General features: G+C 39.5%; 2 protein-coding genes across 5 annotated transcripts in view; one reads left to right on the top strand and one right to left on the bottom strand.

The window, feature by feature from the left end:
- Positions 1–68: 68 nt before the first annotated feature.
- Positions 69–17314, bottom strand: arntl2 (aryl hydrocarbon receptor nuclear translocator-like 2). Of its 4 annotated transcripts, none has more exons than XM_044356377.1 (17): positions 16987–17314; positions 10487–10616; positions 10331–10384; positions 10180–10221; positions 9846–10003; positions 8721–8800; positions 8166–8258; positions 7218–7335; positions 6992–7138; positions 6576–6819; positions 6065–6171; positions 5606–5756; positions 5435–5505; positions 5160–5271; positions 4858–4948; positions 3764–3866; positions 69–3610 (listed from the first exon to the last, which is right to left on the bottom strand). In XM_044356377.1, exons 1-17 carry the CDS (start codon positions 17042–17044, stop codon positions 3453–3455), a joined length of 1917 nt encoding a protein of 638 aa, XP_044212312.1. In that variant the 5' UTR covers positions 17045–17314; the 3' UTR covers positions 69–3452. The 4 variants fall into 4 exon arrangements, with proteins under 4 accessions (XP_044212312.1, XP_044212311.1, XP_044212313.1 ...); XM_044356376.1 differs by having other exon boundaries at positions 5160–5274; positions 16987–17313; XM_044356378.1 differs by having other exon boundaries at positions 5160–5274; positions 10487–10613; positions 16987–17313.
- Positions 17315–18390: 1076 nt separating this feature from the next.
- Positions 18391–21983, top strand: part of LOC122986024 (interaptin-like) — a 3971-nt gene continuing 378 nt past the window's right edge. The window contains exon 1 of the mRNA XM_044357090.1: positions 18391–21983. This exon is cut by the window's right edge and continues 378 nt beyond it. Within this exon, the coding sequence (XP_044213025.1) occupies positions 18721–21983 (3263 nt within the window). The 5' untranslated portion in view covers positions 18391–18720.

Raw genomic sequence — 21983 nt, 5'->3', positions numbered from 1 at the left:
GAGATTGTTTCTGTTTGATACTTGGAAGTACTGATATTTGAAAATATGGCCAAAGATCCTGCTGGGAGTTCAGTAAACTAATATTTATTAACAACATGACAGCCTGGGAAGACAACCCGGGAAGACAAACCAGACGTGTTGATAGTAGCAGCAATAATGCAACAGACATATACAGTAAGTGCTTCCTCTTGAGCCCAAAAATCAAATCAAGAATGAACTTAAAGTGGCAGGAAGTGGTACAATGGAAGCAGTTAACAAGCTCCCAGCTGCTAAATTTAAGCCCAAATGTTAAGGTCCTTCCTCCTGTGCAGGGACAGTTTCAACAAATTTCCAAAAAACTAACAATACCATTAAAATGATACAAAAGCTGCATGCAACTACACACAAAGCAGGGCATGAAATCAAAAACGATGTTCCCTAACTTACAAAATCTACTGTTTTATTTCAAACGGAGACAGAAGCAAAAATATTTTGTCACCACCAAAGAAGTTGAAGTGAAAGCAATGTTTTAGCAGTCTCACTGCTCTGTGGACAGAGCAGCTACAACAGTGCAATGATTGAACATGAAGACCGGGAACAAAAATAATACAAAATGGACTGAATTTTTGCCTTTTTAAAAAAAGACCAGCCTGCGTCTATGGCACGACTCGGTAGTTGAGTACTGAAGCCACCGTGCAGAGCTCCTGGTTCATCTGTGGACAAGCCTCCACTGAATTGATGATGTTTACAGTATGCCATGTTGCGTCAAGTTAATCCAATGATACATAAGATAGCACAAATAGCCCTCCTTTCAGTCTGCAGAGGCGCCGGGGTGGGAGGTGGACTCCTCCCCAAAAAAATCAACACAGGTTTATTGTGTGTCCGGGCAGAAATGTCCAAAGGCACTTCGGACACAGGCAGGAGGGTCCTTATGAGTTCAGCTGCTCCATCCACTGGCTCCTCATAATTCAAGCATAAAGAGGATGATTCACAACTGTTCTTCCCTTGAAACAAGAGTTCTTACAGGAAAATCCTTAACAGTCCTCAAGAGATGACAATAAATCATGGCCGGAGATACCAATATGAAATACTATATACTTGGGCAGAAATAGAAACTAATGTTTGGGCTTGGTCTGGGTGTTAATGACCGAGGGGTAATGAACAGATACACATTTAAACACTATCTATGAGCCTTCAGCAGTGTACAACACTCAAAACGATTGAATGATTTGATCAATGTAACATGCACAACATGTCTACAGGGTATCAGATGAGCCCAAAATCAATGTACCAAACTCTCAGGAGTTTATCTTCTAGTGTTCTTAGTTAACTTTAAAACTTTGAGAAAGGTTACAAATTTTCATAACTTGGAACAGGGCGAGCCAACCAAAGTGCTTACATTTAAAAAAAAACAAAAAACAAAACAGCCAATAATTTCCTTAAATTTAACACGTTTAGAACAGTAAGTTTTCTATTATTTGGCATCAGCCAGGCTTACTGCCAACCTGTTTAAATCTCGATGTATGATAGTAATTTGACATGCTTTGGAAAATCTAAACTTTACCTTACAACAACCCATGAGGCCATCTGGCTGCCACCTGATTCTCAGCAGTGGTATCACTGACCGGCAGAGGTCCTACAGTCTCAAGTCATCCCATGCAAAATAATAAATCATCGCATCGTGCCTATCGATGTTTTGTTAGTAAAATCTAAGATGTGCAATTATAAGCACAGGCAAAACAAAACTCTAGATGAGGTAAATGGCAGCAGGATCAACAAAACTCAATGACTTATTCAAAGGACATATCACATGTCAGCTGTATGTCTTCTACCTGCATAATATGGGATTGACAATTACACAAAGGAAAAAAGGAACATACCTTAATGTTAAAGCTAAACAGAATTTATGGAATGATAGCTCTGCATAGCATAATCCCTTAATAAATGTATGCATGACAATGCTGACAAGCACATAAACATGAACGTGTCTTTAGAAAGACTGTCAGTGCATAAGTGTACATGAAAAAAAAAACAACAAACAACGCTAAAGCTATGGCTTACCTGCAAGATCATAAAGCTGACAATAAGTAAGAACACAGATGCACAAGTACAGACTGTTTATACCACATACCAATGTACAGTATGTAGGGGATGTAAAACCTTTAACTGAAGGACAAAATACTGCTACAGCTGGTAGGAACTGTGTCACTGTATGTTTATATGGGGCAGCTCTGTTTCCATCACTCCCTGAGTTATCACTCCTACCGTCACACTCAGAGATCAACGTCAAACACGTATTGATAAAATGTCCCAGATGTGAAACGGGGTTGCTGTTCAGACGTTGTTACCAAACCTCCATTTCAGCACCTCTAAAGTGCCGTTTCGCTTTGTAATGAAGTAGTGCTGTGTGCTGCTCACAAATCCATAGGAGTTCATGAGCCAGCTACCAGAACTGGCTGCTCTCCAACACATTTATCAAAGTGGATCATGTCTGCCAAAAGAATGTTAAGAGCTGTGGCAAATAAAATCCAGTGCAGCCAATACTGGAGGCTAAATGTCTATTGAAATGTATACACTGAAAAAAATGAAAATATCCTACCGATGCAAACTATCCCTTTAAGACAGATATGGCCTGAAGACGTGGTGTTTGCAATCATACCAAATTCACATGTATACAGTATGTCCAAGTCAGTGTACAAGAGAGGTTGTTAGTGGACTGTTTCCACGGAAAATGTTCAGATACTGACACATTAAGAGAAAATCTCTGAGCGGCACATCATTAGGTGACTCTCAAAGTTAGAGGTTATGGAAGTGTGGTCTGCCGTGGTATGCTGGCTACCTACGGTTTGGATCCTGAGGGGTGGGGGGGGGGGGTCACAGAGATGGGCCAGGTTGTCAAAGTGTCTTCCTCGCATTTTAATAAACATACAGTACCTAATCAAATTACAACCTTTAAAAAAAAACAAAAAAAAAACATGAATTGATTCAGTGCAATTTTTTTTGCATCATCACTCCCGACCTCTGTTCAAGTGTAGGTGGAGGAGAGAAACAAGAGCAGGAATCCAGAGCCATTGTATGTCATGTCACTGTCATTTGTGTTCATGGGGTCGGTCCTCAACCTTGTGAGGCCTCTTCGATTAAACAGAGTAAGCAGTGAGGAACAGCGTCTCAGGGCAGGCAGACTGCTGTAAAGCTTTAGAGGCACGTCCTCCTCCTCATGACGACGAAGGGAAAGCAGGTGTCCCTTATCGTCATCGATCCCGCTACCTGATAGAGCAGCCACACCAAAAGGCTCTACACAGCTTATGTGGGAAACAGTAACTAATAAATAAAAAAGGTATTTAAAAAAAAACAAAAAAAACCCAACAAATGCTGTTTCTCAGAGAAAGCATTCAAGCAGTTCTTGTCATCAAAAAACTGACCTAAGTGTTTTTTTTTCAGTGTGTCACTGCATCACACTGTAAGAACGGATTCTATAAAGACCAGTGCATCTCTTCAAAGTCCACCGCCTCGCCTAAGTTTGTGTCCGTCTCCAGGAGGCTCATGATCACTGCCATGGCTGCTTCGTCATTGCTAAGACTACTAAGGCCTGGTCCAACCACACTGTCCAAATCCAGCTGGGAGTTCTCCCCTGCGGTGAGATGGGGTGAAAGAGAAAGAAAAATATAAGAGTTATAAGAGGTGACAACTAGTTTTCAAGAGGAAACACAGCACAGCAGGTCTGACACACGTGTTCCAACACACAGTTTATAAATGTGCTTATTAAGAGGATCAGAGAGAGTACCCATGAGTGCTGCTTCTCCTCCTGAGAACGAAGCTCCCTGAGGCTCACCCTCTGAGCTGGACTTTTCTGGCATCTCCATGTCTGCTGCCTCTCCGTTTGGCACCTAGAGACCAAAAGAGGAACAAATTATAGCCCTAGCAGAAAAAAAATGGCAAGAGTTTAGTCATGAGGTTAAAAAAAGAAGGAAAGAATCAAATCAGTGCTAGACTAAATTATGCCTTTCAACCTTTGGAGGAAATTCACCATAATTTCCTTTGGCATACAGCTGTGATTGCTTCACATTATGGTTGTTTTACCTCTAAGAAAACCTTCTGCCATTATGAAGTGAGTTGTTTAAGACAAATGAGGTGGTAAAAAATGTAAAACCGGACTGAGCTTGTATAGTCAAAATGCCAGTTTGAAAAATATTTCTCTGCTCCTTTATTTGCATCTTCTGTGTGCTTTTATTAGAGCTAATCTAGGAGATTGTCCTAATTTTCATCTTATTAGACTTTCTAAATCAGAGAAGTGTAACTTTTTATTGCTGCAAGCAATAACTATTGCTTTTCCAAACATTTTCTTACCCTAGCATGTATTAGAGTATAACTGGTTATAAAGATAAAATTGTGATCTTATTCAGGTAGTGATATGAATGAATGAATGGTTTTATTTTTGTGTCTGGTCATTTACATGACCCATCCCTCATGGATGTATTCTGACACATTAACTAACATTCAATGATAATTAACATTCACTTCAGCATTTGGCCAAACACTGTGATAAAAAATAAATGATGTTTTCATATTATACTGAAAGCTGATTCAGGGTCATTGGAGTCTTTGAAACTACACACCTGCAGCATATAAGTTAACTATTCAACAAAATGTTTTCTTTATTTAACTATGCACTTACACTGACTTATTCATTTTGGACTGAGCTTCAATGCCAAGTTTCATGCATTTTTTTTGAGGAACAAACATTAATTGACTAAGGCAGCGGCAAAGGAGACGTACAAAAACAACAGGCTATGAGAGGCTGTTTTGTGGGCTTCTGCAACCTAAACAATAACTGGGACAAATGTGCACCAATAAAAACATGCATGTGCAAAAACTTACATTGTTGCTGACTTGACTGTGAGTTAGTGGAGACTTATCCTGTGGCAGACTGAATGGGCTGACATTACCACTGGACGGTGATGAATTCATCCTAAAGCAACACAAAACAAGTTAAAAATGCGGCGAGTAACATCTACAACAACTGAGAAGCATACCGACTGCAGCTGTAAAAACACTGCAGCATTAATGTAGATGGACCTAAAAGACAAAAAGACTCAAGTGATTCGCCCTTTATACAGTTGTCATTAGATGATGTCTATCACTGTTACAGAAACTAAAGACCCACTGCTGCGATGCCACACCTGTTGAAATCCAGCAGCTCGTTGGCAATCTGCGTCCCAATGCTTCCAGCATATATCATAGTCCCAGGTGTGGTGGAGATGCCTGGTATAATTGGCAGGGACTTCTTGCCATCTTCTAAAAGAAGAAAACAAAAAGGTTACGAGAGAAAGGAACAGATATACAGTATATAATACATTGCACCACTACCACACAATCTGTACTTTTACTAATGCATCAGAGATATCAATGAGAAAACATCTCCATAGATTATTTTTCATATTTCATTTCAACTGACCATCAGAAGTCTTGGAATTGCTCGACTGTTCAGACTTGTTTCCCGACCGACTTGTTCGACTGTGATCGTGCCTTGTTGTGAGATGAGAAAACAAGTGAAGCTCTGATTAATATACATCTATCTCAGGTACATATATAGGTGATTCACAAAGGGATTGAAGCATATACTTACGATATGACTGTATTAGTTGACACTATGTATTCTACTTCTTTGGTCCAGGGATTTACAAAACTAAACCACTGACTTTGCAGAGTGACAAAAGAGCCATATTTTGTTTTGAACTTATAGCAGTTTGTCTCTATTTTCTCTTTACTGCGCAGCACTGTGGAAGAGAAACAGAGAGAAGATGTGTTAGAAGACTAAACACTGGAAATGAAGCACGCTGTATGGTGAGTGTTAGTACATTACAAATGTATTTCAACAAGCACAGGCCCAGCAGTCATAAAGTATGGGGAAACCACTGTTAACTACTTAAATGAACATATCAAGATGGAAAGAAATATATTAAGTGTTTTTCTTGTCTTTTAATACTGAAGTTGTTTTGTAAAGTTGGACCATTGGACAAATTGAACATTGAAGACAATTAGACAAATGATTAACTGTATGAGGTCACTGAAAAATATTATTTACCTTTTCGATGTCTATCAGCTAAATGCGGTAAGTCGTCTTGATGGAAGTACTCATAACATGACGTCCCGAGCAGTTCTTGGGGAAGATAACCGAGAATGGTTGTCGCTCTGTGACAGAGTGACAAAGTTAAATATTAAAAGAGTTTAAAATGTGCAATTCATAACAATGGAAAAGTTTCACTGAAGGATATTTGAAATAAGGTAGAGATACAGCGTATGTAGCGAGAGATACAGACTAGTTATTCATCAGCACTGATACTCATGACATGGACTAAATAATACATAAACAAACATCTCTTTAGAACATTCAAAGTCCTGTCTCTCTCTCGAAAAAGTTATTTTGCACAAAGTTTGCACTACTATTTGTACTCTTATCAAAAAGATGCATGAACATTAAGTCAACAAAGTCATGCATTGCATCTGGGTCTCCCTTCCTGCAACAGATAAAGCCACAGCCGTTGATTTAACACATAAACAAGAGACACCACCCCCTTGTTGAAATTCAAGTCTACCTTTGATCGACAAAGGTGAATTTGCCATCCATGGCATAGCGTGTGATGAACTCTGTGGGTTTAACTCGGACTTCTCCGTTAACTTGGGGAGATAAGTGGGAGTGGACACGTCCCACAGCCACCAGACAGCTGAAATGGGAGCTATCCTGTTTGTCTCCCTCGCCCTCCCCCTCTGCTCCCATCTGACTGGTAGGCCAGCTGCGCATATAGCCTGTACAGTGAACTGTGCAGTACTTCTGTGACTCTGTGGGCACAAATCACAAAATACACCCATTAAACTAAATGAATTTGTCCATTTACACCAATACTTCTCGTAAATGGAAGTGTACTTGATAAATATTATATTAGCTGTTACACATCAAGTACAAAATTCAAACTCTTAACGTACAAGGTAAGCCACAGAATAATTTTTCAACCTTTCTTTTTGGAGGTGCTGGCCTGGAATTCCTTCTCCACTTTGACAGAAATTTTGTTGTACTTCATGCGGCAGAAGAAAGAGCGCCGTGCGCCTGAACACAGCCGTGCTGCACCGACTGGGAGGTCAGCCTGGACCTGCAGACCAGCTGGGGACACAACAGGAGTGTTAAATATGCTCTTTAACACACACTCGTACACACACACAGACAAAAATAAATGCTTTACTTTTAGCATCTATTAGCCGTTCGCGAGGGTATAATTCAGAAGCGGACAGCTGCTCCTTCACTTTTCCCATGTCCTTAGGGTGTATGTAATCAAACAAGCTCTGTCCAATCAGCTCCGCCTGTAGGAAGAACAAACAGCTTGTCAAACTGACCTAGAAAAGGTTTCCATGCTGATTAAAAGAAATGTCAAAAGCATTCTGCATCTAAAGCAATTCCTGCTGACAAATAACATATTCAACAAAGTACAGTGACTGTGGACTGTTGACCCCGGAGCACACCAGATACTGTGTGGAACTGAGATGGAGGAAGATTTAGATTTAAGTAGGAACGAGACAGAGAAAGCAACAGCTTTTTTTTTCTCTTGGCTTCCTTAAAAGACAGCTTATGAATGTCCTCTTTTCTCCACAAATCAAAAATTATATATATATGTTAAACTGCACTCCCACACCTGATGAAAACATATATGCGTCATCATGCAACATCTTCATTTACATCATCAAAGCTGTCATGTGTCTACTGAGGATTTCTTTCCAGCAAGCATTTTGATTTGCAGTTTTTAGAAAAACTTAAAAGATCTATCAGGATTTCAAGTGTACGTGTAAGTGTATTAGAAATAACAACTACTGGTATAATTACTACTTGTTCTTTTAGTTAAACTATATCTAATTAATAATTTAAGATTAATACATTTATCTAAAAAACATAATGTGAAGACATTGATATGCTTTTTGAAAAATGAAATAGTACAAATATAACTATCAATTTTGTTTTTATAGAGTGTAATTCTGTGAAATCTGTGCACACATTGACATAAATGTCACTAAAGTCACTGTGTCATGTGTGGCTGGTCGAATGATATCAGGACAAAGTAGCCCATCTGGTGTGTCCGGGGGGGTTTCATATGAACAAAAGACGCTGCAGATACAGCAACAAAAGTAAAAAACGTTACCCGACTATAATTTAAAATCTTCGTGACGGACTCTGAGACAAAAACTATTTTCCCACGATCACAGCCCACTACAAACAGGAACCCATCTGCAGCCTGCACAACAAAGAAACATGGGGGAGAATAGGGGGATCCAATGTGATGACATGGTCAAGACAAAAGTAAGAGGCCATTGAGCAAATGTTTGAATTATATATTGTAATATATTGCATTCAGTATATATATTGTTAACTAAACCAAAGCATTGTAATGAAATGTGAGTGTATTATATTGCTCTCTGCTACTGACAATCAACAATAAGGAGAACAGCCCACTCAGTGATTAAAACTGAAATTCAAGAGAAGAAGTTTGTAGATATTTCATACTAAGCCAAACTAAAAGTTCTCTTCAGAATAATGTGGTGTTTTTTATATCTATTTTCTGATGAATAGAACCCACAGTAAAGCAGAGGCATTGTCACTAGTATAAGTTTATAGCCTTGTTGGCAGTTAATGACTTGAGTTGAGTTTCTTAAATGTTGTCGTATAAATAGCCAGCTGTCTTTGTTGGTATGTTTACCTTAAGGACAAGGTGTTTGAGTTCCTCATCAGGAAGGAATGACGGTTTGTAGTTGGCTTCAGAGAAGGAGCTTGCTGAACCTGAAAATAACGACATACTTGTTACACAGCTGGTCCAGTGTGAGATGAGCACATTACATTTACACTGTAGATTTAAAAGAATCATTTAATAATTGTTTATTACAACTTGAATCTTATTTTCAGAGTTTTGGCCATCACTGATCTGTCTTGTATTCACCAATTTGACTCTTGAGCTCTAGGAACATGGTAACACTGCTTATGGTGCAGACACACAGACTCCCGCGAGGACACATCTGGACGCACCGGACCACTGAATGCTCCAGTCCGTAGGTGACGTACTGAGAGATGGCTGGTGCTTGGTTTTTTGCCGTTTTCAATATGGCGGTCGTGTCACAAACGTTTTCATTTTACAGCTAAACAGTACACTAAAGTATGTTTCTGAAAACATTTGAGACGAGAAATAAACAATGCAGTGACAGAATTTTGATTCATATTTGTTCAGCACTGCCTAGTTTGATCCGAGTTTCGTGAGCCGGCCGCATTGCGCTGGACAGACCTCATTTGCATTGAGGTCAGGTCGTAATTATGCAAATTCAGATACGGTGGTTGGTCCGTCAACACGCCGTGCACTATCCATCATGCACCGTGCAGTCGGATCTCCGGCTTTCCATAGAAAATGATTCGGTGTGTCTGCACCATTTAAACGAGCCACTCGGGGCAGGAATAACACAGTCATGTGATCACACAGGTTTTGAATGACCCTGTAGTTTAGCCAAGTTTATGTGGAAAAGAAAATGAAGGCAAACAAACCGCTGCTGTTATCATAAAGTTTATAGCCAGACTTTGTGGTTGAACTTTAACTCGTCATACTTGCTGTGGTTTTCCCGTTGAAAATATTGTGTACGCTGACTCAGTTTGATGTATAAATAATGTAGTTTAGATAATCTGGCAAAACCCTTGTTTACAACTTGTCTGACTGCTCATTTCTTGCCAGACGGACTTTGTTGCGGTGATATTTTCCCTTTTCCGAATCTCAGCAATTGCTGTATTCAACATTGTACTGAAAAGTCAAGGTAACACCACCGCCCATCAACTGGCTCGGTACCTTTGAGAGATTTGAGGTGCTGCACGGCCATTCTGAGCACAGTGAGTTTGTCCAGCTTACGGGACATGGGGTTACAAGTAGGAATCATGGCTGATAGCTTGTCAATGAGATTGTTCATTTTGTCCCGTCTTCTCTTCTCAATTTGGCTGTGTGGTTCCCTGCAGAGAGACAAATCGAGAAATAATTCAGTCACAGAATCAAAGGAGTTTTGTCCTTTCACTTTAATAGCCTTCAACATCTGTGAAATGTAGCATATTTCTAATTTTTGATTGATGTAAATTCTGCAAGAACACAGTAATGTTTTATAAACATGGTGGCGTCAAGAAGAACCCACCTGAAGCATTTAATTTTGACATGTTGGTCCTCATCGTCTGACCTGTGAAGAAGAAAAACACAAATGTATTTATGACAAAAGACAATAAGCAAATACAGAAAACAAAACAGTTTTATGTATTTGTCTTTAATCTTTAATTAGCACACAGTACCCATTTTGGTCGTCTTCCATATCTGCGTCAATGATAGAAGCAGATTTTGTTTCCCTATGAAGGAAATTGATGACTCTCATTAGCAACTAGTATAAATTAAACTCGATTTGTAATATTTCCTGTCAGCCAAAATAAAGCAATCACACTCATACTTACTGGTTGTCCACGCTGCCCTTGCGTTTCCGGGGCATCTCCATGCTGAAGGACATGCCAGTAGCTGAGGATGGAGTCATCATGGCGGACAGAGAGAGAGAACTGTTTTGGTTTTCCTCAACCAGCACATCTTCTGAAACACACAAAATGGTTGTAAGGGGTGGGGACTTGATTACATTTACAAGCACATCGATATGTTCCCCCGCACGGCTGCGTTTCAAGCTATAAATCTGTCAGATTGTACTTCCTTAGATGTAAAGTGATAAAGAATTAAACAGTTGCAGAATCATTTGCAGGACTGGCCCAAACACGATCACAATGTTCTCATTACGAGCTCAAAATTCATCTTTGGCAACACAAACAGCCTTGATGAGCAGTTACTCGGGGCGTTCATCTGTCAAACCACTCCTTACAAATGGCCCCTTACGAGTCTACACAGAAGCAGAAACAGCGTTAATTAAAAGGAGCTCTACATCTGTTCAAACTGCGAAAATCTGAAATGATGTGACTTCTACATTTATTACAGTAATCACTGAAGTATCCAGGACACGTTGATGTTGGGTTATTGTAGACATAAACCTCATTTACACCTCTGTACTGTGACAGAACTGAAGGTAGTAGAGCTTCTGATGTTGTGCTGTCTCATGCTTTTTGTACATTTTTCCAATCTGTAACACCACATTCATCCAAAGCTTGTTCAGTTGTTAAGTAGCCGATATTCTCTTTATTCAACTATGGCCTTTAATATACAAAGAAGGGTCACCTTAAAGGTTAGAGTTACTGACTTGTGACAGTAGAGGAAGTTTAAGAAAATGTGTAGCAATTCCCCCGTCCTTTAAACTACTGTCCAAGCATTGAAAGTAGTGAATCCCCATCACCTTATTGACCACATGATCAGCCTCTGAGAAATGCTCAATGCCATTCAAATAACTGGTTGTTCTGGTGTAGCTGCTCTAACTTGACTTAAGGAAACATCAGCTACTGTAAACAGGCTACACCAGCACCAGTTTAAGGCCCAAAATTCATCTCAGAAAAATGTTAATTCTACATTCAGTTAGGACTGAAACCAAATATGTATTTCATTATCACTTAGTATATTGATTATTTTTTTAATTATTTGGCTACTGACATTAGCTCTTTATTTATGTTCACAATTTGCTGTAATTAAAAGATTTTTTTCCCCTCATAATGCTAATATTTAGGACAGAGATTTTTTCACATTTTGTCTTTGTTTTTTTTAAAAATGTATAAAATAGGATTTAATTGAAGAGTGGATGTTCTGAGTATGAATACCTTTAAATCTGCTTCATGTGTTGTCCCTGTGCCCCCCCACAAAATGATGAGTAAAATAAATAAAAAACAGTCTCTCACTCACACATAATAAAACTAAAACTAGTTTTCTAAAATTCATAAGTGGAATCAGTGAATATCAGCACATTCTGGCTTACTTATATGATTAACACATTACATTATAATAGGACTTTGAATGACAGTAATTTCATTACTGCTCAATCACGTTACCAGGGACCAAAAAGTGATGTCTCCAAATTGATTTGCTATTTTGTGCAAACAGCCAAAACAACCACAAGTATCTAATTTACAATATGAAACACAGAAAAACAGACCCTCGCATTGTTTACGACTATAACCAACATATGTTTAATATTATATTGATTATGACGTTTCAGAATAGTCTCGAGGCTTTTTGTTTGTCCACTAATCCGGGATCCTTTTCACGTGTGCCGTGGAAGTCTGCAGTAAGTGACTTTAGGAGTGAAGGAGTGTTAATCAGTGAAATCACCTGCTGTCATCTCAGCTGGAATGGAAACCTGTACACACTTTGCTCTCCATAGCTCACAAGTGAGGACGGTTGGACTAATCGATTAATCAACTAATCCTTTCAGCCTTACATCCTACATTCAACCCCGGCTAAAACAATCCGTCAGTGCAAGCCAGCCTTTAAACGGAAATTCACGTGCTGAATGAATATAGTCACTTGCTCACAGATGTCTTTATGTGAATGAGCACAGGGATCTGTTAACAGAGATTAGTAAAGCGCCAGCTGCTGTGGTGAAGCTGTTCAGAGGTTATAGAGAAGATATCGCAGCTCCACCGCGTCCCTCTCGATATCTCCACAGTCTGTCGTCTATTTGAGCGTGAAGTGGAGCTGCCAAGACTTTGATTTAGTCTTGGCCTCAGAAGTATATATGTGTGTATGTGTGGGAGGGAAACTCTAGAGAACGGCACGAGACAGACCAAATGCGGCAGATATCCACAGCTCCTATTTTTAAACTCTGTTCCATAGACCCTGTGACCCAAATAGCAATTAAAAGATCAGCAACAACCTGATTTTAATCCCGCTCTCCCTGTCGAGATCTGGTGGATAACAAGGTTACAGAGAAGGCATCTTGATGAATGGACATCAGACATCCCTCTCTCCAGCTCACGTGTTCGTTAACTCGTTCATTCACTCAATCCTTGAATGAGCATCTGCTTCACTTAAGTAACCCCACGCCCTGCACTTCCCACTCCTTTTGTCCCACAGTAATAGTTCAAGGAAATGACTCATTTTAAGCCTAAGTTAAACACTGATCAATTTTTGTTTGTCACTCTTTGGAAAAACTGCCACCAGAATTTAACTAAATGGTTAAATTGTTCATATTTACAATATTATGTGCAAAACAACAATGAACACTGATGTACAAGGAAAAGAAGGATGGACAGTTTGGTCAAACTAGGTCATGAGCTAACCTGCACCACCCTACATCACGTTTCTGATGTTATTCATACACACAGTAGGGATCTGCCCACTAAGTCCACAGTCTGCCATTGTTGCCGTCTGAACTTCCTGATTCGATAACCTTCGAGTTCCCATCAAACATTTATACCACTATGACACACAGTTAACTGCACACTGGTTTAATACTAATCAGTGTGCCGCTAGGGAACAACATGCTCTACGGAGAAGCGATCAGAATATGGACGAGGAGAAGAGACGACTAGGATGATGTGGATGGAAACATGGTTGATTTCAACAAGCAAAGGATTATTTGTGTGGAAAACGAGTCTTATCTGAAAATGACTGGTTTCATAAGGTCACGGTGAAAAGTCCACTGTGGCGACCTGACCGGGAATTTCAGTAAATGTGAAATCAATCTCTAATTCAGAGATAGAATCGAAAGTGGCGACAATCTTTATTACTCTAAATATAGCGAGCAAGCTCTGAGTCTCCTCAGATGTATCTCAGCTGAAACAAGTCATTGATTTGCTGATCAACAAAGAATGATCCGCAGCTACTTTGATAATTGATTGATCTTCAAAGTAATTTTTAAAGCAAAAATGTCAAGCATTCATCGGCTCCTAGTGTGGAGAATTGCTGTCTTTCTTTGTCTTCTGTGATAAATGAATTCCTTTGGGATTTAGACTGTGAGTCAAACAAGGAAATAGTGGCATTTTTAACTATTTTGTGACATTTTATGAGAAAATCATAAAATGATTAATCAAATTAATCAAAAAATAATAATCGACCAATTGATCAATAGTGAAAATCATTTCCAGCTGCACCCCGATATTCTCAGATTGTAACTGTAAACCACCCTGTAATTCTTCTCTGTCTAATGTACAATCATTCATTGCAATCTTAATTAAACTATTTTCATTATGGATTAATCTGTTGATTATTTTCATCAAATAGTTTGTTTTATTTCACCAACACTCCAAAACACAAAGCTTTTTGCCATCACATAAGACAAAAAAGAAGCAGCAAATCCACATCAGAGAATCAGAGAATCTCTGCCTTTCATTTTAACTTGAAAATGTATTGATGATCAAAATAGTTAATTTGAAAATCTTTGATCACAACAGTGCTATATAACATATTTAACCGTTATAAAATGTGCAGGTTATGGAAGAAGGCGTCTGTTTACTGATGCTGCCATAGTTTCCTTGTAGTTTAAAGAAAGTATTTGTCTCTCCAGGGACAGACCACTACACACTGATTGGTTGTAATCAGTGCTGTGGTCAATATATTCACAGCATTGTTAAGTAACAGCAATTTGACAGTATTTATCAAGTACCTCTGCAGTCTCCATTTTATTCAAACTACATTATGAAACAAAAACTTGATAAAAAATTTAAGTGGAACAGCACTTTTACACATCAAAGTCTGATAACAGGTCTTGGGGGAGAACTACTACATACTGTATGTGATAAAGCTGCATAAAGTGGCTCCAGAGAGCTTTGTGAGAAGAGAACTGGCATTTTACATCAAATGGGACTCAAGACTACAAGTTTGAAAATGAAAAAAATTTGGGGAGAAAGAAGTGCAGAAAACAGACCTCTGTCGCCTGCTCTTCATCTCCACTTCTAGCAAAACACACCTGAATCTCTTCAGTTGAGTGTAATGTTGGCGCCAGCTCTGACAAGTAAAAAGTGGATATCTCTGGTTCTGCCATAGTGATTTTGATCCTTTTCTTAAAAAACTGTCCATTGTGAGTCTGACAATGCTAAACCAAGTAATACTCTTAAATTATAAGTGTTTCATTTGCAAAAATCTATTATTTAATCATCTACAACCAATTCAAGCACACAGCTGTTGAACTTGACCTTCAAAAACCTCTTTCTTTATGGATTCCAGCTTTAATAGCCAAACCCAGAAAGATAAAAATACAACAGGTCTGTTTCATATGTCTAGGTGACGGTTTCTGTACCAAACAATAAATCTCGGATACCATTAATTCAGCCCTACATCACGCTCTATTTCTAAATCCAAATGCGATTGAGGGAATTGCACAATAACCAGCAACGATCTTGCTGTTTGACCTACATTTTTATCATGCAGCACCACTGAGCCTTAGTGACAAAAGGCATTGTACTGGCAATGAAACACACACGACCTTAACCTTCTTCTGCAGGAAGAATATCTGAACATTGGATTTATCTTATTATCTACAGAAAATTTCAGTAAAATATGCTTACAATGGCTAATTTTGCTGATCTCAGGTCACACAGTTCTCAAAAAACATTTTTTAACACTGGATCTCCTTAAAACAAAGTTTTGCTCAGTTTGAGTCCTGTGGCAGCTACTAAATAGATGATCCCTCAAGTCTATGCAATAAATACTGGTCTGTAAATGTTCTGATGTAAGGATAACACACCTTAAATTAATTTAAAGCTTAGAAGGAAACTTTATTTGTATAGCACCTTTCAAACAGGTTAGTGCAGTTCAGTGAAATAGCATGAAATAAAAACTAGATTAAAAAGACAACAAAAATAAAAGTGATGACAATAAAATACAATAAAATAGATTTAAAAGATGTTCCAGTGAATGTTGATTGAAAGACGTTGGATTTGAGCCATAAACATTATATGTTCTGAAATCACAAAAAGATGCTTTTACTCTTCAGTTTAACATGAATGTATCTTTCCAGTTAAGTGATTACTGTTAAGAGTTAGTCCACTGTTACAACGACTGTGTTTATTTCACAGGGTGAAGTTGGTCTTTAAAGTCTCCCTCCACTCAAAAATGTGTTTTCTCTTCTTGTTCCTACAGTTGGATGTTTGAGCTTCACTGTGCCAAATGATGTTTGTGCAGAGTTTGACACTAGAAGGCTCTTTTAACACTAATCCGCTGAAAAGTGTAAAGTTTCTCTGCGCTCATTAAAAAACAGATTTTCATTTTTGTGACATCGCAACTAGTTTGGAGGCAATATAGGCTATCAGACACAAATTATTCAAAGCTGAGTGTTTTATATACATCTAAAACATGTCTGAAGGGGCTCTTTAAGTAAAGGATGCGAGTACTTGTTCCACCACTGACAGTCACTATGTAAGGAGACCATGATAATGTGTTTTTGTACAGCTAACACAGTTATGCTGCGTCCTCGCTAACATGAGATGAACAAACCGTTGAACTGGTTCAACCGTCGGGGTGAATGGCCACATCTCGCTGGGCCTAAACAGTAGTAAGCGTTAATGCTAGTTTAACACAATATGACACCACTTCTGTCAGAAAAAACCGACTGACAAAGTGTCAAAAAATATCCACCGTGACGATTTGTGACGGACTGTAAAATCACCTCTAACAGACTCGGCTGATTTGAGACCGTTGCCTTGGTAAACAGGCCTCGCTGCTAACATCGCTAAGCTAACATTTACGAGGTTTTGTCTTTAAGGTTACCGTTTGGCAGAGCAGACACTACACACTCGATTTAAATGTAAATATCACATATGACAAGCCGACACACAGACATATTCAGAACAAAACACCGGCGATGTGATAAACAACGCCGTCCAGCGTTACATAAATGGCGTAGAGGGCGAGTTTGCTCTACTGATCTACTGACCTAGTTTTGGAATAGCGCAAAGTTACCGTCAACCGTTGAGAAATTGCCAGAAACGCCGCGGTCTCTTTTCTGGTTCATCTCAACGCCACATAGCCGTCGTGTCAGCCAATATTAACATTAAAATAGGTTAAAATAAATCTTCTCAAGTGATTAAATTACCTGCCGGTTCGCCTCCCGCTCTGTCACCGCCGCCAGCCGCTGCATTCCTGGCCGACATGGCTGGAGCCGGAGCCGGAGCGCTGTGGCTCGGGACTCCAATGCATGGATGAGGCGGTCGAACACTCCGGGGTGTTGCTGTGTTAGTAGGACAGCTTGAGAGGGATCCGAACCGGGGTCAGAGTATTGTACGGTCGCTATGTTGAAAGAGGAGGGCACGGAAACGTGCACAAAGGTGGCTGCGGTGTAATCAGGACAGTGTGGAGAACTAGGGGGGGAAACGCGGAAGACAGGACACAGTCTCCTCCTACAGGCGCACCGGAGTCACCGCCGCAGCTTCACCGCTCCGGTGCTCCCTTCACGACTTCCAGGAAAACAATCCTTTTGTCTAAATGGCTGAAAATATGTTATATTACAATTAGTTATCTATAGCCTATAATTCCCATCAGGTCAAAATAAAATAGATTAATTCTTCAGGATTTTACTCTATCTGGAGGATCCAGGATTGTGGAAAAAAACAGGAAAAGAAATGTAGGCTAATGTTTAAAATGGAAACTAAATGTAAATAAATTATAGTCACTTAATTTTTCCGTTTAACTACACTTTAATCTGCTCGTCTATTCTCTTAGCCTCATCAAGCCAGTTATTACTTTGCCATAACCGAAGTAACTGTCAACAGGTATGAATGTCTACAAATTTCAGGGATCACTCCCAATATTGCAGGTCAGGGATTCATCTGAAAGGAAATTTGCAAAACATTCATGATAGGAAAAGTGCTTCGGGCATGACCAGAAATACATACCAGTCAAAAGTTTGGACACACTCTCTCATTCAAGGGAATGGGAAGGTGTGTCACAGTACACAGTTCTGGTCTTATATTTACCAGTCTGGCTGGAGTCGTAAAAATATCTACTGTTAATTGAATGTTATGAACATATGACATCATCTCCAGCTTTAGAGATCACATGGTCCAATCTGGTCCCAATGCATATCCTAAATGTTACACAGCTTGTGAGTTCAAAAGGAACAAAGAGACACATACAGGGGGAGAAGTTATCTGGATGTTTAATAAAATAGCCATCTTTTGAAAGCCAGACACCTCCCGTAGTATTATATCCTACTGTGGTTAGCATGAAGTTGTAGCTTTGTCCACTGATTTGGCTGCAGCCCGACGACATTGTACTGCGCAGCTCAGCTGTCTCAACAGAATAATATTTAGTGTATGCACACATGTAGGCCTATGTTCCCGAGTTGTTTTGTTGTTGTTGTTTTGTTTTGGGTTTTTTTCTGAAGTTTTAGAGTTACAGATCTTTTAAGGTAAGACATTCAAATTGCAACATAGACTGTCTCACGTCATAGTTTGTTGTATGTTTTTTTTTTTTTTTTATCGCAATCGGGTGGATGAAATGCGTGCTTGGATATAAAGACACAATGTTATGACGTCACAATCGTATGGAAGACATGCGTGATTTGATACAAACACCGAGTGTTATTACGTCATCATAGATGAAAGACAGATGAAAGACGAAATGAGATGACAGGGATGAAGCCTCCTGCTGTCAAACTGAATTGTGCAGGACCCATACAACATGTGAATACTAAGAACTACTGACAGAACTGAGAAAAGCGAACAGGAGGATGTCTAAGGTAAGTCACAGGTAAGTAGGTTTTACTTTGGTTGAAGTTACTGGCTTAATATTTTTCTTTTTTCAGAGGTTGTGAACACACAAATCAGGTATGTCTCAAGATAATAGCAACGCTCCTCAGAGCAGTTTAGGTGTGTCAGAGGAATCATGTCGCCTGTATGTGTCAGAGGAAGCAGCAAAGCAAGACACACAGGAGCACCTACGACAAGTTCAACAGCTGGAAATCAGATGCAGAAGCTCACAGGTGCAAAACACTAACTTCCAATCAAAGGTAAGGGAATTTGAGTTGGAGTTAAAAAAGGTAAAGGAGGTAGAGACAGATATAGCACACACTTCCCAGAATGTCATACAACATCCACTCAAGACCAAGTCAAGTCTTAGGACAGCAGTTAAGTTACTTCAAGTAAATGAAGAGAAAAATAAGCTGCAGGCAGAACTGACTCGGGTCTCAAAACTTCTGTCCAAGGAGGAAGGTGTCAGGGACAAAAATGACCCGTATGTCAGGAAGCTGGAAGAGGAGAATTCCAGTTTGAGGGAGCAGAATGAAAATATGACTGCTGAGCTTGCCCACCTCGAATCCCTCAGAGAGAAACAAAGGCCTGAAAATGAAAGTCTAAATTCAGAAGTTCATGGTCTGAAGGAAAATGAGGAAATCTGCACTGCTGAGGTGGCTCATCTTGAATCTCTGCAAGAGAAAGAACAAGCAGAGATTAATAATCTGACGGCTGAAGAGTGTGACGTAACACTGAGGCTGGCTGATGTTGAATCTCAGAGGGACAAACAACAGGCAGAAATTGAAAAGTTGAGGTCAGCACTGCATGATTGTCATGAAAAGGAAGACTTTTTGAGTAAGCAGAATGAGAGCACTGCTGCTGAGCTGGCACAAGTTGAATCTTTAAATCAGAAACAAAGTGAAGAGATTAAAAACCTGAGGGCAAAATTGGAAGATTCTCAAGACAAAGAGAAGCTTTTGAAAGAGCAGAATGAGAATCTCATCACAGAAATGGCTAAACTTGAGTCTGTGAGTAAGACAAATCAAACAGAGATTCAAACACAGCAGGAAAATGAGAAAATCTTAAATGAGACCCTCACTGCTGAGGTGGCTCGTCTTGAATCTCTGCGAGAGAAAGAACAAGAAGAGATTAATAATCTGAGGGCAGCAGAGTGTGAACTAACACAGAAGCTGGTCAATGTTGAATCTGTAAATCAGAAACAAAGTGAAGAGATTAAAAACCTGAAGACAAAATTGGTAGATTCTCAGGACAATGAGAAGCATTTGAATGAGCAGAATGAGAATCTCACTGCTGAAAAGGTTCAACTTGATTCTGTGAATAAGACAAAACAAGCAGAGATTCAAACACTGAAGGTAGATGTTCATGATCTGAAGGAAAATGTGAAAATCCTAAATGAGAAGACAGAGACCCTCACTGCTGAGGTGACTCATCTTGAATCTCGGCTAGAGAAAAAACAAGCAGAGATTTGTAATCTGAAGGCAGTAGAGCGTAATCTTCAGTGTCAACTGGAAGATGCTCAGGAGGTTAAAGATGACTTAACACAGAAGCTGGCCAATGTTGAATCTCAGAGGGACAAAAAACAGGCAGAAATCGAAAAGTTGAGGTCAGCACTGCTTGATGGACAGGAAAAGGAAGATTTTTCAAATAAGCAGAGTGAGAACACTGCTTCTGAGCTGGCACGAGTTGAGTCTGTAAATCAGAAACAAAGGGAAGAGATTAAAAACCTGAGGACAAAATTGCAAGGTTCTCAGGACAATGAGAAGCATTTGAATGAGCAGAATGAGAATCTCGTTGCTGAAAAGGCTCACTTTGACTCTATGAATCAGACAAAACAAGCAGAGATTCAGAAACTTAAGGAAAATGTGAAAATCCTAAATGAGAAGAAAGAGACCCTCACTGCTGAGGTGGCCCATCTTAAATCTCTGCAAGAGGAAGACCAAGCAGAGATTTATAGTTTGAGGGCAGTAGAGCGTGATCTTCTGTGTCAAGTGAAAGAGGCTCAAAGGGATAAAGATGACCTATCACAGAAGCTGGCCTGTGTTGCATCTCAGAGGGACAAACAACAGGCAGAAATCGAAAGGTTAAGGTCAGCACTGCATGATTGTCAGGAAAAGGATGACTTTTTCAATAAGCAGAATGAGAGCACTGCTGCTGAGCTGGCACAAGTTCAATCTGTAAATCAGAAACAAAGTGAAGAGATTAGAAACCTGAAGACAAAACTGGAAGATTCTCAGGACAATGAGAAACTTTTGAAAGAGCAGAATGAGAATCTCATTGCTGTAATGGCTCAACTTGAGTCTGTGAGTAAGACAAATCAAACAGAGATTCAAACACAGGAGGAAAATGAGAAAATCTTAAATGAGACCCTCAATGCTGAGGTGGTTTATCATGAATCTCTGCAAGAGAGAGAACAGGTGGAGATTAATAATCTGAGGGCAGCAGAGCGTGAACTAACACAGAAGCTGGCTGATGTTGAATCTCAGAGGGACAAACAACAGGCAGAAATTGAAAAGTTGAGGTCAGCACTGCATGATTGTCAGGAAAAGGACGACTTTTTGAATAAGCAGAATGAGAGCGCTTCTGCTGAGCTGGCACAAGTTGAATCTGTAAATCAGAAACAACGCGAAGAGATTAAAAACCTGAGGACAATTTTGGATGATTCTAGGGAATATGAGAGGCTTTTGAAAGAGCAGAATGAGAATCTCATTGCTAAAATGGCTCAACTTGATTCTATGAATAAGACAAATCAAACAGAGATTCAAACACTGAAGGAAAATAAGAAAATCCTAAATGAGACCCTCACTGCTGAGGTGGCTCATCTTGCATCTCTGCGAGAGAAAGAACAAGCAGAGATTTATAATCTGAGGGCAGCAGAGCACGTTCTTCTATGTCAAGTGAAAGAGGCTCAAAGGGATAAAGATGACCTAGCACAGAAGCTGGCCTGTGTTGAATCTCACAGGGACACACAACAGGCAGAAATCAAAAAGTTGAGGTCAGCACTACATGATCGTCAGGAAAAGGACGACTTTTTGAATGAGCAGAATGAGAGCACTGCTGCTGAGCTGGCACGAGTTGAATCTGTAATTCAGGAACAAAGGGAAGAGATTAGAAACCTGAAGACAGGAAATCAGTATCTTCAGTTCCAAGTGGATGAGGCTCAGCAACTCATCTGGAATAAAGATGAGATAATAGCTAAGCAAAATATGGAAGCTGCTTATAAGCAGCAATTCATAGACGAGCTTTACACTATCACAACTGATATGAAACAATCAATCATCGATCTTAAAGCCCAGTTGGAGAGGAGAGAGGAGGATGAAATACTAGCTGGAGTGGAGAATTT

The sequence above is a fragment of the Thunnus albacares genome, chromosome 7 (assembly GCF_914725855.1).
Source record: "Thunnus albacares chromosome 7, fThuAlb1.1, whole genome shotgun sequence".
Lineage (NCBI taxonomy): Eukaryota > Metazoa > Chordata > Actinopteri > Scombriformes > Scombridae > Thunnus > Thunnus albacares.
Note: the sequence above shows the minus strand (reverse complement) of the source record. Positions and strands in the feature narration are given on the sequence as shown.